This window comes from Rosa rugosa, chromosome 1, assembly GCF_958449725.1.
Source record: "Rosa rugosa chromosome 1, drRosRugo1.1, whole genome shotgun sequence".
NCBI classification, from domain to species: domain Eukaryota; kingdom Viridiplantae; phylum Streptophyta; class Magnoliopsida; order Rosales; family Rosaceae; genus Rosa; species Rosa rugosa.
In genome coordinates, this window is record NC_084820.1 from 58051328 (window position 1) to 58067802 (window position 16475).

At 40.0% G+C, this 16475-nt stretch overlaps 2 protein-coding genes across 4 annotated transcripts; both read right to left on the bottom strand.

Annotated features, from left to right (window-relative positions):
• Positions 1 to 4452: 4452 nt before the first annotated feature.
• LOC133725675 (transcription factor tau subunit sfc4) lies at positions 4453 to 8317 on the bottom strand. Of its 3 annotated transcripts, none has more exons than XM_062153022.1 (3): positions 8227 to 8317; positions 4986 to 7874; positions 4453 to 4877 (listed from the first exon to the last, which is right to left on the bottom strand). In XM_062153022.1, exon 2 carries the CDS (start codon positions 7776 to 7778, stop codon positions 4986 to 4988), a length of 2793 nt encoding a protein of 930 aa, XP_062009006.1. In that variant the 5' UTR covers positions 7779 to 7874; positions 8227 to 8317; the 3' UTR covers positions 4453 to 4877. The 3 variants fall into 3 exon arrangements, with proteins under 3 accessions (XP_062009006.1, XP_062009007.1, XP_062009008.1); XM_062153023.1 differs by having other exon boundaries at positions 4986 to 7888; positions 8227 to 8290; XM_062153024.1 differs by having other exon boundaries at positions 4453 to 7874.
• A 5172-nt stretch (positions 8318 to 13489) lies between these two features.
• LOC133731510 (uncharacterized) lies at positions 13490 to 14419 on the bottom strand. Its single transcript, XM_062158876.1, has one exon. The coding sequence runs from the start codon at positions 14417 to 14419 to the stop codon at positions 13490 to 13492; it is 930 nt and encodes a 309-aa protein (XP_062014860.1).
• Positions 14420 to 16475: the final 2056 nt, after the last annotated feature.

A 16475-nucleotide genomic window follows, 5' to 3' on the forward strand; every position in this document is an offset into this window, starting at 1 on the left:
TTTGATCAATCTGAATGGTTTTGTTTTGTTGAATGAGATTAATAGCGAAAGGTTGATATTTTGCAGATGTGGCTTTGTGTTTAGAGTTGATAGGATTTTGACAAAGTAAATTGACATAGATGCTTTTTGAAGTCTTCTTTATTGGTTAATATTGTTAATGGATCAATTTAATTATTAAGTTTAAAAAAAAAAAATGGTGCAAAGGCAAATAACTTTGGCTCTTTTATGTGTATACAAACAATTCAATTGGTTAATCATTCAGAATTGCCTCTAGAAACTGGAAGGAACTGCAAGTCGTGTATGTCAAATATGATAATAAAGCTCACTATATTAAATCTGCAATCCCTCAGAATGATACTGAAGCCCAGTACATTAATTATGCAGAGGTTATTTTGGTAATTTACTAGTTAACAGAATCAATTCAAAAAAGGAAGGAAATGGCCGCACGGGTCTAGACCTTGTGCAAGGTTTAGCTACAGTACCGCAAGGAATTAAAAAACAACAGGCTTGCTATTGGTAATAAATGGCCTGAAATTGTATGTATTGGTAATTTGCTATAAGAAAACTATTTCATTCACGAAAATGTTACAAACTATAAAGATTATGATTATCTTGTACTTACATTGATGATCCGAGATATTATATGGACCGCCCACATTAATTATTACAGTGACTTGTAATCAATAGCTGATCTAAGTCAAACTGTACGTCAAAGTGAATAAAACACAATGTTTGATATATATATATATATACAGTTCTTCTATGCTAAGGAGGTCCTTAACTTAGCTTACGGTACGGATCTCTATATTTTGATCACTTTTCGATCACATATTCACATATTAACCATTCATTTTCTGTCCAACCTGAACCATTCGTGTAAATTGCAATTTTGGGTGCCTTAACGATTATCAATTTGGCTGAAAATTTACAGAGATGATCTATACATTAGGACCTAAAAAACTGAACGGTTAAGATGTGAATATGTGATCGAAAAGTGGTCAAAATATGGAAATCCGTACCGTAAGCTAAGTTAAGGACTCCTTTTTTTTTTTGAGAAAAGGAGATAACTTCATTCAATTATCATTGGCCAGAAGGCTCGTACATCCAATACTGTCTTACACCAAAATCATAAATGGTCTAAGCTATCAGACAAAGGACAGGTGACCTTCACTGCTAAACACATGCGCTCACTTAGTGAGCCTACATACAAGAGATCAAATCCTCACTACAAACCTCTCATTGAAAAGTAAACCTAGTCGCCTAGAGACCTCAATTGGTGTACAACTAGAGAGAAACTAAGAAGCAAATAGAAAAGAACTTAATCTCAAGTACTAGGCAAGGAGACCCGGGAACCAAAAGCTTCCCTTTGCCCTTATCTCGAGAATCCTCTGTTGTTACTACTCAAGAGAATTTGCTAGAGGCACGAAAGTGCGTAGTTCCCTAACAAATAGAGAGTAATGCTAACCTAGGGTTCCCAAAAGTAAACTAAACTAGAAAAAAGAAAAACACAAGGCAGGGCCCCAAAAAGGAACCTTTACCCAAACTTCAGCCAAAAAGGCCCACAGCCAGTGCCCAAGCCCAGAAGGGCAGACCAGAAGGTGGGCCATACCCAACCCTCCGCGCCCAAGCCGGCAGACTGCCTCGCAGCGCCTCCACCATTCGCCTCCCAACCAGCCGCCTCTGCCTGAGACGAAACCAAAGTCCGATCACCGTCAACCAACCAAAACCCCAGCGGCCGACCACCACCAGAAGTCGCCTCCGCCCCTGCAAGGACCCAGCCTACTCCGAACCCCGTCCCATCACCACGAAGCATCCACACCTGCAACCGGGAGAGAGGAGATAGAACACCCACCGATCTCAACCTCCGAGTTGGAAGCACACCTCCGAACTAAGACTACCCGTCCGGCCACCCCCAACTTGCACCGGCTAGGCCAGAAGCCGTCGCCGACGCCGGAGCGCAGCCGGACAGGCACATGTGCAGCCAACGGCGTTCGTAGAGAGGGGGGGTTCCTCTAGGGTTTCTAGAGAGAGAAAAAAGCGAAAAAAGTTTAACTTCCTATCTACTATTGCAACTCCGATGAATTAGTTAAGGACCTCCTTAGCATAGAAGGACTATATATATATATATAATATATATTATATATATAATATATATATTATATATATTATATATATTATATATATATATATCCTTAGCTCACCCCCACCCCTTACATATATAAGTGAGAATCGAATCTATGACCTTTACAATATTGGAATTATAACTTACCAACAAGCTACAGCTCACTGACACAATGTTTTGATATTGTTACACAATGCATTCCCTGCTGTCCTCTTTATAATTTCCTTGCGTTCTTCAGCTGGTTTAGGCTAGGGTGATGAACCTTAGACACATTACACATGCAATATTACTCAGCATTTTCAAGCCAATCCGCTGAGAGATTAATTGATAGTGAAGCCACTCTCAGTCAGTACAGTTACATTATCTGAGAAAAGGATCACAGTCGATCTTCTGCAAACAAACCAAAACAATAAATTAAGCATTCTTTGTACTAATTCAAGAAATCACGCACCTACTTTATAAAAAAACTAGTCATTGCATCTCAGAAAGCTTCTCTAAGGGCATTTCGGGCAAGATTCGCTGCTAGCTAGCTCCTCTCTCTTTAGACAAGATGCAAATTGAAATGATGCCACTTCTCTTCAAAGGTCAAAGTGCGGTTCTTATATTTAACCACGTCAAAAGGTATGTATGTTATGCAGGTATACATGTATATATATGTATATATGGTGGTTGTTTACATGCTCTGTTATTGGAATCGCAAGTCTTTTGCCAATTTGCCTGGCCTCATTCTTTATTCCACAATATATTTTGCAATGATTGTTTCTTTGGTACTCTCTCCTCTGAAGTCTTAACCAAGAAATGGGGAAATACATAATCGATTTTGTCATATTCTATCATGTTTAATTGTGAACGCGACAAAAATGAGGCCTCCGATTGTTGTACTACTGGGAAGCCAAGAAGTTTCAAGAGTCTTCATCGTTGCTTTGTTTAACAGAATACAGAATTTTCGATTGATAAAGCTATTGTTTAACCATTCAATCCGTTGCTGCAATTTATACGAAATTGAATCACAAGTCAATAAGTTTGTTTCCACACAGCGCGCCACTACTTGTGCGTCTGAGCTTGCGTCATCAACGACATCAAACCACCTCGCGCGGCGGCCGTAGCCTCCATGAAATCAAAAGGTACAATACAACTGGCTCACTCACTCTGCTCACGGAAACCATAGGGTTCGTTAAATTCAGAGAAAACGAGAAGGGGGATATAAGGGCCTGGAATTTCAGGAATGAAGCCGAAACGGTAAATAAATAGAGTTGGGGAATAGAGAAAGGGGGATGGGGAGAAATAGAAATGAGAAGACCCTTTTAAAACAAGTGCAAGGAGTTATTCCATGGTTAGTGTGCAGCCATAGAAACAAAGAGAAATTCTATAAATCATGAACAAAGAAGGAACTCAACGCAGAGGAGAAATCTCCAACTTTTTTGTTTTTTGTAAAGTTAACGGCAAGTTAACTGAGAGTTACACACAAAAAATAAAAATTGGTGGAAGAGTGATGTATCATTTATCAAGACCCTTAGATTAGACCGAGAGTCTAGATTTTATGAAATTGAAGTAAATTCACACCCTCCTCACTTTAGAGGAGCCGAATCCCTCTACGCATGTGCGACATTGGTCAAGCATTCAGCAATGGTCCCATCAAAATATCGGATGTGTTTCCTAATCTAGAGGAAATATATGAACATTGACAATTGCCCAAATTTGTGGGAATTGCCTGCTGAGCTCTCTGATTTGATTCATCTAACGGTGCTCGTATCACCAATTGTGACTTGCTTTTGTTTTTGACTCAAGGGATCCGAAATTTGGCGAATCTAGAAGTATTGAGGTTAAGGTTCTGTAGAAGCTTGTTCGAGTTGCCGGGCTCAATTGGAAACCTCAAAAAGTTAAACTTCCTTGACATATCTTATTGCATCAGCATTGAGGAGCTGCCTGAGTACATCAGTGAGATGAGCCGTTTAAGAAATGTCGACATGAGAGATTGCTCAGGATTGAAAGAGCTGCATCTATCAATTTGGATCTTGGGCAGTTAGAGGAAGTAATATGTGATCAGCGCACAGAAGGGTTGTGGGAGTAATTAGCTGGTTTATTTGCTCAGCACCAAAACTCCAAAAGCATGTAAAATCTAATGTCACAAGGATTTATCTGTTATTTAATTTGTTAAATCATAACATCTTGGTTAGAAGGATTTCTAGGACTACAAATTAAAGGAAAAGTTGAGTTTATTGAGCTAGGGAGTGATTGTGGCTTTATCTCTGTTCTTCTGCTAAAGAAGAGAGAGTGATTGCTTATTCTTCCCAGAAACTAATACTACATGTAAAGGAAGAGAGGTGACATTTCCAATGGATATAATTTTACTAAAATCACAGCCATTACAGTGGTACTGTTTCAATACGGAAAATTATACACAGATTACCAATTTTTAACCACAGATAGCAGTTGATGTGGCTTTGCACATGAATAATTACAGTGATCGGTTATGGAATAGTTCATCCAACACACCCTGTGCTCAAACTGATAAATTCTGCATTGCACTTCCAATCATCCAATGGGAAAGTTGCTACAGTCACATACCTTCCCCTGTAGCATTTTCCTCGCTTTCTTCAGCTGGTTTAGGCTATGTTGGTGAACTTTTGACAAATCACCAACCTATATTCTCATGGAATGGTAATCAGTATTTTCAAGCCAACCAGAGAATGGAGCGGGAAGCCACCTCTCATTCAATACAGTTATACTATCTGAGAAGAGGATCCTTTATCTTCTGCAACAAACCAACGGATTCTTCAGTCTTAAATTAAAAAAATCAAGCATCTTGATATAAAGATTTCAAAGAAGGTAACTGGACTATAATTTTCTAGAAGTTGCATACTCAAAAGGTGCAGTGATCTCTAAGGACCATTCGAGCAAGATCCACTGCTCCACTCTTTTTGTAGATAAGATGCAAATTGAAAGCTGCTTCTCTCCGAAGGTCACAGTAACCCGGTAATAGATTCTCAGCAGATTCCGGGTTCTCATGAGGAAGTTTAGGGAGAGGGGAATCCTTCTGATGAATTGCTAGAACATGTTGATAATACACAGCTGCCAGAGTCACAAGGCCAATGTGGTGGAAGGCCCTGGCTAGGTTGTACAAAGCCTCCTGGCTGTTTTCACAAAGACGCAGGTTGTTGTAGAGGAATGCTAAACCCTGTGCAACAGACTGGTGCCTGTTCTGAAGTCTGAGTCCAAGTGCTAAGTTGATTAAGGCGGTACCAACACATAGATTAATCAAGGCATTCTCGGGCAACAACTTATAAGCTTCAAGGTATTCTCTGGCAGCATCTTGATGACGGCTTTTTCTTGTCAAGTGATGCCCTGAAATGATCATGGGAGCTGCACAGTCTTTGAGTTTGTCCCGCTTACCACGTAGAAACTTAAAATGCCTTGCATACCAGTCATCAAATCTGGTAATGACTTTGTAATAGCAATTCCAGGCAGCATAGCTGTATGGATGCTGGTCTGCAATGTATTTTACACAGTCAAGCCCATGCTCAGGATCGGGAGTGTTGTATGCTATTTGCGCTCCAAGAGACCGGAGTTCCTCAGCAACAGAAGATATGTTGCGAGTCACCTTCAAAGCAAGATTTATAATCTCCAATGCTTCGCAATATCTATGCAAGGAAGCCAGTGATTTGCACAAATCTATTATGAGGTCATAATTCTCTTTATCCTTGAGAAGATCCGGGAGGGGAGATTCTTTATGTATTTCCTCTGGAGGATCTTCATCTGAATCATCACTTTGCCAGTCAGCTCCAGCAGCCATTGCCTTTGCTCTCTTTTCTTCCTTAACTTTTGCCTTCTTCTCGAGCAGCTTCTTCGCTCTGTTAGCTCTGCTCATATCTGATGCCGGAGTTACTGATATAGAGCCACAAAGTAGGTTATCCGTTTGGTGGTTATTCAGAACTTTAACTCTTTCTAGCAGCACACTTTTTGTGAGCCTCTTTTTCACTTTCACCTTTTGCTGAAGTGATTCGATACATAATGCCTCACGCACAAGAGGATAGATTGTATCCACAAATTCCTTAGGCATCCCTTTAGCTCTGTAAATATGGCAAAGCTTCAGTTTCACCTTTCCATTGCACCACCATGGTTCTGATTTATCAGTTTGGAGGTCAGAACAATCAAGATTGTTGGGAGGAGATAGCAGCGAAATGGCATCCTCTTCTCTGGCTTCTTCAAGAAGAAGAGAAGCCAATGTCAATCGGGCATCAATATTGTTTTCGAGTGTCTTCAGAGCTTTGTAGAAGCACAAAATTGCTTGTGCTCTGTCATTTAAGGACAAATAGCATCGAGCCATTTTTATATGCAAAAAGCCATTATTAGATTCTGCGGTTCCTTTCAGCATCAAATAATACTTCAATGCAGAACTATACTGCTCAAGACTCATGAATGAATCTGCAACTTTAGTAATTAACTCAGCATGATCTGCACTTTTCTGTTCAAGAACATTAAAGAGCATTTCTGCCTTCTCCATATTTCCAAGGTGAGCATGGCAGATTCCTTCTTTAACTTTCATTTCCAAAGGCAGCTCTTTTTGAGAACAAGATACTAACCGTGCATGCTCAATATGCTGAAGAGCATCACTGTGTGCATTATTTTGCATAAGCATGGAAGCTAACAGATCAATGACGCTCAAATCAGGCTCAGTTGGATGACCTTTGAGATATTCCCCCAGAATATGAACAGAACGCTCAAGCTGACCACATAGTTTGTACATATTTGCCCCTGTCTTGAGTGCTTCAACATCATCAGGACAAGTTTGTACTATTTGTTCATACGATGTGGCAGCTCTTCGGTAATCTCCAACCTTAACATAGAGAGAAGCACGGCAATATTTCAGATTTATATTCTTAGGATCCGCTGTGATTGCTCTTGAAAGGCAATAAATAGCTCTAGGAGTTTTACCTCGTGTATTGAACCAGTCAAAAAGCAGTTCCCATAGAGATGAATCTCTTGGTGCTAAATGTGCAGCAATTGTGTAGAAATTCAAGGCTTTCATTTCATTACCAAGAGCGTGATGGACAAGTCCCAGCGTGTGATATGCATCAGGCAAATGTGGTGCTTTCATAATAACTTCAGACAAGATGGGTATGGCCTCTTCATAACTGCCTAGAGCATAATGATAAGTAGCATCACCAAGCATTCGAGTAATTTCAGGGGTAAGCTTGTTTCTTGATCCTTTCCGCCTCCCTTTTTTCTTACGCTTCCTTGATCTCCTTTGCATACCATAATTCATGGCCTCCATAATTTCCTCCATGCTTGCTCCAGAAAGATCATCCTGCCTGACCTTCTTTACCGAACCTCCAGGCCGGTTATCAACAAGTGCTTTTCGCTTTTTCTCAGCTAGAGCCTCATAATCCATTCCCACAAATTTCTGATAAAGTTGGTCAGTAAAAGCACCATCTTCCACGAGATCCAAAGGATTAACCCCATCTTTGAAAGTGAGAGTAGTCTCTTCCTCATCCTCATTGTCGTCCTCTTCCACTTCCCCATCTTGTTCATCATCCTCAATGTCTTCTTCATCCTCTTCGTTATCATCTTCCATCATGTCATCCTCAAGACCCACAGCGAGAGCATACTGTGAAGCCTCTTCATTATCACCAGCAGCATTGTCCTCTTTATCCATTAAGATGTATAGGCAAATGAATCCTCTTGGAGATCCCAAAAAGAACAAGAAATGAAGAAAAGCATACACTGGCTAAAAATAGGCGACACGCAAAACCTGTTTTGCCAATACTGTCATCACCATTAGATTACTCACAAATACCATCTCAAAGCAGGACACAAATAAAACATCATCCAAGACCAACAATATCATAAATTCGCAGCGAACTGATTCATAAACAGCTATAGGATAACAGGTACAGACTAAAACCAATGCTTTCAAAGTCTAAGGCAATCAGGGAACGCGTAAGCCTCAATACATTGAAGCAGCCGAATCTAATTCATACAACAAAACGAAGGCAGAATTTATCATTCAAGCATGATAGTCACTCCAAGAATTAAACTTTTAACTCAGAGAAACAAAATAAAATGTTAGAATTTGGAGACAGAGAGAGAGAGAGGGGGTTTACCTTGCAGAGTTCCACTAGAGGTGGGATTACAGAGGCGGAGGTCGGAGGTGATGAGTGGTAAGGATTGGGTCGGGCACCCTGTGGGCTTTTTATTTCAAAGACTTGGACGGGTTTTCTATCTGGGTCAAGTTTTATTACCCGAACTTCACAAGAACCATTTTCTTGGAGTTTTACTTGTTGAGTTTATTTTTCTTTGGGTATTTCTAAATGTACCCAGCAAATTTCTTAATAGACCCAGCTACAAAACAATTGCTCAGTAATGTCCAATTTTACCCTTCTTTGAACCCAGCACCAGTACGCCGACCGTCTCTGATAACTCTCTCTCTCCCTCCCTCTCCCTCTACGTTCTCTCTCCTCTCTCACACTCGTTACCCTTTCGTTTTCAACTTTTCATTGCCTTCTCTCTCTCTCCCCCTCCCTCCCTCCCTCCCTCTCCCTCTACGTTCTCTCTCCTCTCTCACACTCATCACCTCCTTCACAGTACAATATTTTGTCGAGCTTTACTCGGTGACAATCGATTTTCTTGTCTAAAGAAACAAGACACTAACAAGTTATCCATCCATCGAAACCTGACCACCATTCCTGCGCCAATCCTTTGACTAAAGAGAGAAATCGATCAAAAAATGGAGGTAGCCTTCCCGCGCACCCTTACTTCATTTGTGAGAAAGCTGAGATAAGAATTATGAGTCATTATACTTTATAAGTTTAAGCAGCTGCCTGCACTTGAAAATTTAGTTCCAACTATTGCTGAGTAGCATTTTTAAACCCAAACTTCATGCTTAACTGAGAACGAAAGCCTAATCACACACAACAAAGAACGAATTGAAACACCGAACAACCCAAACCCTCAATATCATTACATCAACTCAAGTCATGCATTACATTTTTCCACTTTCGCACACATATCAAACAACACAAACAGTTACATTACAAACATAAATTACATACATATCAAACAACACAAACAGTTACATGGCAAGTACGATGAATTCTTTTTCGTTTGCAATTTGGGGTTTAAATCGACTCCCTAACAGGTGCAATATTCTCATACCAGAGGCTTATTTGCGAGCGTTTCCCAGTTGCCGTATGTCGACCTATACATGAAGTATGTGGAAGGCATTAAGTCGGAGAGGAGGGGGGTTTGGTTGTTGAAGAAGAAGAAGGGTGGTCTATAGTTGAACTATTGAAGATTAAAGATTTCTCTAAACGTGTGCGAATATGATCAGTATATGTCGCAAAATCTGAGAAGAAGGGAGGCGACTCAGGTGAGGACTGCTGGCTGAACATTTTTCCAACAATAGGGGTAAAATTGGAAATATAGAAATAATTTTTACTTGCCGGGTCTAAATAGAAATTTGCTGGGTACATCTAGAAAGACCCTTTTCTTTTGAGCCAATAATACTTGACAATTGCTATATTCGAAATTTCAATTTTGAATCTCTCTTCTCCATTCATTAATAATTATAGGGGCAGCCAAAGTGGCACCGAAAAATTAAATTCAATTTAGTTCAAGTCAACCAACCAACAACTTTCAGTGTAACTGACATAATCAACAATCAAGGTAACATTCTCCTCCTTTTCCCTTATCTCTTTTTGTCTAAATCATGCAAAGTGGGTTTGTCCACTTAGAGGATGTCACGCCCCTGATTTTTAACACAAATAAAAATCGATATACAATCTCATAATTATACATGCGTGATTGTTCAGTCATCAATATCAAATACATGGAAAACTTTTTCCCTTTAAACTACATACATATTGATGCCCTGAACCCACTATGTCAATATTGACCACCCGCTCGACAGAGTCATATATTACATAAACTTACGAATTAAATTGTCAACAACAAAATAAAACGTAAATGCTCATCAGAGCTCACTACAAGCGGAAGTCTTTATAACGGTAAAGTCACAAAAATGGCTTCCTACCGTAAAGCTGCAAATGACGCTACCTCAACATCAGCCACGATTATCCTGACCTGCAGGATTAACCCCTACACAGATTGAATGGTGCACCGGGTTGCCACACAACAAACCCGGTAAGCTTTTGCAAGCCTGTATGAGTAAACTCAAAACCACAAAACAGAAACATATTCTTAAGTCATCTCAACCTAAACAACGATAAGCACATAACTCATAACTACAACCATCTGTTTCATAATCTTCCACAACATGCTTACGTAGGTCAACTCGTGACTAAAACCACATGCTCAGATTCTCAACCTAGCATTCAATTACACAAATTCTAGTCAAACAAAACCTCCTCAAGTAATGTTTGGAACTCTTTTGACGCACAACGGCGAGTCACAAAGATCACACTCATTTCCTTCCCACCGGAAGCCTTTGTCATCAAAATGACATCGAAGATGAAAAATCAATGAATCACCTTCCTATCCTCACACAGAGCACAATCGTCACCACTATGGCCTTTAAGATCAATCAAACCATCAATGAATAAAATCAAGAAGAAAACAAGGCAATCACAATTCAAAACAAACAAAACAATTCATAGTAACCCCTGCGTATAGATTTAGTTCAGGAGGTCACATTAAGACAAGCAATTTAAGTCATAGTAATCATCATAACCCCACACTCTGACATCCATAGGTAGCTCCGACCATCACAGCAGTCCTCTCGATCTTTGTTAACTTAATAACAATTCAACTTCGCTACCGAACAGTCATCACACAGATTTCACCGGTCATCACACAGATGGCAATCATCCAACTGATCATCACACAGATATCACCGGTCATCACACAGATAAAAATCGTCCAACTCATCACACAGATTCCACCGGTCATCACACAGATAGCAATCATCCAACTGATCATCACACAGATATCACTGGTCATCACACAGATAGAAATCGTCCAACTCATCACACATATTCCACCAGTCATCACACAGATAGAAATCGTCCAACTCATCACACAGATTTCACCGGTCATCACACAGATAGAAATCATCACAAAGATTCACTGATATCGATTCATCACACAGATATTCCTACGCAAGCTTTACATGACAATTATCACAAAGATTCATCATACTGATGTCATCGATTCATTACACATATATTCCTACACAAGCTTTACATGACAATCATCACAAAGATTCATCATACTGATGTCATCGATTCATCACACAGATATTCCTACACAAGCTTTACCATATCTTAAATCTCAATTAAGACGGTCATATTAGACCCATGGTATCTCAACACATGATATTCTACAATCACAACTCAATACACAATTTCACCATTCTCGAGCAATAATGAACTCATTTCAAATATTGTTCACATCACAACGAAACCACCAATACATACACACACACACACACACACACACGTAGTCATCCACTCAAGAATGCCACCAATACCACTATAGTCATAGTTAATCCCATAACTCCAAGACAATATGGTAATTAGGCTCATAACGAATATCGTGAGATTTACTCACCTCTAAATCCCCCTGCGTCTTCACACGCTAACCAAGACAAGCACAAATCGCTGCAATCCGCTCAACACATGCCTCGAAAGCTTTGAATTACGATGAACCCTAGAATCCCAAACTCCAAAATTTGATCTCCACAAGTTGAATCGATGCAAGCCACCATAGGAGAAAGCTTATACGTCCTTTGGGCTACAAAAGCCCCCAAGAATCACCGGCAAAGGTCGCTGGAATCGCCGACTCCGATCAAGGCGATTTCAGCTCCACCACAGCTTCTTCTCGGCCTTGCAGCGCCCACCACAGCTCGACCCACGTTCTATGGCTTCTACAGACATGTAGAGGAGGATGAGGCGAAGAGAAACCACTTTGAATTGCGTCCAGAGGCAGCCGGATGAGGGAGAACGACGCCGGCGAAGTGGAGAGGCGAAACCGGGCTCGGGACCAAAGAGAGAGAAAATATTTCCCAAAATGGAAACTCAGATTTTTCTGATATTTTTCCGGAAAAATCCCATATATACCAAAATGGAAACTTTTTCCGATGGCCATAACTTCTTCATACGAACTCCGATTTCCGCGTTCCGCATGTCCACGAACTCGTATCGATGCGCTCTACGACTTTCATGAAGGAAGTTTTTGGAGAATCCCAACGTATAAAAAGTCAACCTTCGCACCCCCCTAAAACCATACTTTTCGAATAACAATTCGTCCGAAACACTTCCGCTCCATCCACGAGCCACGAAACAGTCCAATAACCACCAATTAAATTCCGGAAAATCCTCGGAAAATAAATACAAATTTCCGGGGCATCAGAGAGGAAGGCTCAAAGTGAACATACATGATATAGCGCACCCAGAAACTCTCCAGCAGTACCTCGCGCACACCCATCACCATCTAGCTTGAAGGCACCACCTTGATTTTGTATGCAATAATAGTAATTCACCCAAATTCTTTTCTGCCTCTATTGGTTATATTTTCTAGTAGCGCCTTCATGTGTTATTCACGAAGCCTATTTGATTTTGGTGACTCACGAGACATGCATGTGTACATACATTTTGTGGGACCCATGCAACTAGAGAGATCACAAAATAGCAAGATTAAAGCTTGTATATCAAATCGAAAGTTCGAAACAGATACAATGAGACAATTACTAACGACAGCAATGCAGCATGAGGTTCACTTGTTGAAACACAACCAATAGCAAATATTTTCTTGTTAGTTTGAGATAATGATTTGTATACATATAAGTTCAACCAATAGTCTGTGGATAACTTCTAGATTTAGGAAGGGGTGTTGGCCACCTTGGGAGTACAAATGGGAAGGCGCCTCGCCCAAAATCAACGAGACTTTCATATGGACTGATTAATGTAGCCTCCTTTAACCTTTTATCACGAATGTTACACGTGACAATAATGCGGCCAAATAATTCTAGATACAAAATATCATCATTATTTGGATCGAAAGCTAGCACTGTAATTGGAGTCAGTATGTGATATCCGGGACGTTGCCATCGACGAATTAATGGACTTTCGAAAACCATTGTGCTGAGGGAAATAATGCCTGTCAAGTTGCACCATTCGCCACCTCCCTCTGCATCATTATCACCATCATCTTTCAACTCCCAAACACTCATACCGGGAAGGGAGGTATCAGGCATTTCAGAAGGGTGCATGGGAATGGGGACAACGGGGACATCAAGGATATGAGGGAAGGGAGGAAAGTGAGAAAAGAAATTGCAGATTCGTAGCCGTCCTCCTCGGCACCCACGTAAGAAGGCAAATGTTTCACCATTTATTTCTTCAGGCACATTAATCAAACGAAAACAAGGGCATTCGTGATTTTTGGAGTAGGGATCCAACCCAATAATAAAGTGGTCATCAACACTCCACCAATACAAGATTCCATTATGAGCTCAATGCCTCCATTATCTTCCAAACTATCCAACAAGAAGCCATCTTGTGGGCTCTGTATAACCGATTCTGTCCATTTACCAGTCTCAGAAGAGAAGATCTCAATGTTGAATTTGAATGGGGAGCGAGGACATATTCGCACTATGGCGTATCTAAAATCAACATCAACCTGGATGATACCACTACTGGTAATACCTTCTTTTTTCTGATCATCAACATCTTCCTTGTAATACTGATCGCAGATGAATCCCACTCTTACTTCTCTGTAGCACCGAGGGGTGGGAGGAAGACGAACATATTGCTTGGTGTATGGATTGCAGATGTAGTAATCACATTGATAACTTATATCTCCGCAACACAAAACTAAGTCATTGCATGCCCCTACCACAATCGGCCCATCATCACTTGTTTCTATGTAGTCTGTAGCTCCGAAACGAGGCAAAGAGAAGTCGCGTGTTCTGAACATCGGAAGCTCGAACTCCGGCAATATAAAATATTTCCTCTTGCTCTTTGCATCCCTGAAGATGAGAGTACTTTCCGTCGGAGTTGATTTTGGGTTATGACTTTGGAGCCATAGAAAACGGCAGTGGAACTTTTCATCGGAGATGAGAGAGAACCAACGTTTGCACACACATTGGCACTGAAAAACAAATTTGTTGTGAGGAAGTCGACAGAGGATTTCAACCAAAACAGAGTCGGGGAGATCATGAATATCAGTCTTTGACAAGCTTTGGCATGGTGTGTCCGGCGATCTTTTTAATCTTTTGAAGTGGGACTGAGACTTAGAGGGCGGAAGCAATCTTTCTGTGGCAGCAGTATGACAAGATATCATGATAGCCGTAGAAACTTGGGGAAAAGAAACTGATGCCGACAGAGTATGTAATGGACATTGACTGAAACAGAGTATACTATATATAATGTGTTCATCGAAACACATGTCAAATAAGTATTAGGTAGGAATCAACCAAGAGGGAATCCGACCGATTCAAGGAAATTAAATCCATATTCTACCCTGATTAGGAAACAAAACTATAGAATAGGCCGGGCACAAGCTCCAAATTTTTTCAAAAAACAAAAAATAAATAAAGTATGCAGAGTCTCTTGACATACACCACGTAATAATTTGTTTCTTTTCAAACTTTTATCAATGTCTATTTCTGTTGGTACAGTGTACCCTCTCTTAATTAAGAGAGTGACAATATTATCAGGTAGCCTGAAAGGATCGAGCTCCTCTGCATTGATTATATCTGTGAAGTTATGAACTTCATAATTGAAATATTCTAATGGTCAGATCGCCGCCACATCAGCTTGTTTCATGTTTTGGGTTTTTCCTTCTCAAACCAATGTCAAACTCCGTTATCTACCAAATTGGAGGAAAAAAAAAACCATAGGATTAGTTAGAGGATCATGATTTTATGAAATTCACACATAGTTATTGTAGAGGAGCTCAATCCAACCTGAAAATGGCTAAAAGAGTACTGATCACCCAAATAAGACTCGAAGAAAACATTGATACACCGTGTGAAGCTTTAAAGCTTGACTTGCAGGCTCTAGGGATAGCGCCATTGATTCAAAACTTTAACTTAAATCTTGTCATTGATCAAAATCAATACTTACTGCACTTTTGAGATATCTAGCTTTAATCTTTTGGGATTAATCTAAGTAGTAATTTTAAAACTTCAATGACACAAGATACAACAACGTGACGGAAAATGTACATAGTTCAGCTACTCGGTATGTACTAGCTATATATATGATATCTATAGATATAGATAAAATTTCATATCAGTTTATTGTACGTACGTATGTCTAATTTTTGATCCCATGCTTTGAAGCTGTAAAATCAAAAGTCCCGTGATTTATAACATATACGGATGCAGAGGTGTCAAATGGCTAACAAATTGTAAATTTAGTTGCTGAGAATTCAGGTGTAATTTTTTTATCAACAATGCTTGTCTGTTGCTAAGTTCCAAAGTTCTCATCTCACAATAGCTAAACTGACACAGTAACTAGTGTTCAGGCTAATGACTAAAATCAAATTGCATAAAATTGGACAATGACTAAAATCACAGTAACTAAAGTCCAGGCTAAGGAAGAATTTATTTTGCATAAAAAGACTCCCCCAGCAGAACTAGGTTATTTTGAGCTAATGATCTGGATACACAATTACATATAAGTCCATTGAAGCAGTAGTTTATTCTAATCATAGTCTGGGAGGGGGTGTTGGCCACTTTGGGATCACAAATGGGAAGACGCCTCTCCCAAAACGAACCGTACTTCTATATGGAATGGTTAATGTAGTTCCCTTTATCTCTCTTTCAGAAATATTGCATGCGACAATGTGGTCAAACAATTCTAGATAAAGTATATCTTCATTATTTGGATCGAAAGCCAGCACCATGATTGAGTCAAGCAAAGGGGTCTTCGAGTAGAATCCCCATTCACGAGTTAATGGATTTCCGAAAACCATTGTGCTCAGGTCAATGATGCCTGTCAAGTTATACCAATCATCTACATCGTCATCAACATCATCTTTCAATTCCCACACACTCATACACGGCATAGGGACGTCAATAGTTTCATGAGAGAAGGGAATCGGGACACGTAATTGATCAGTAAAGAAATGGCAAATTCGCAGACGTCCTCCTCCGCAGACACCTAAGAAGGGAAATTCTCCATCCCTTTCTGGCAATTCAATAAAATGAAAACCAGGACATTCATCATTGTTGTTTTTGTTCGAGTAATAGTAGGGATCCAACCCAACAATGAAGGGATCTTGATAATCAGCATTCAACCAATATAACATTCCATTATAAGGAATGCCTCCGCTGCGATTCAGATTGTCCAAACGAAAGCTACATGTGCTCATTATAGTCGATTCTGTCCAT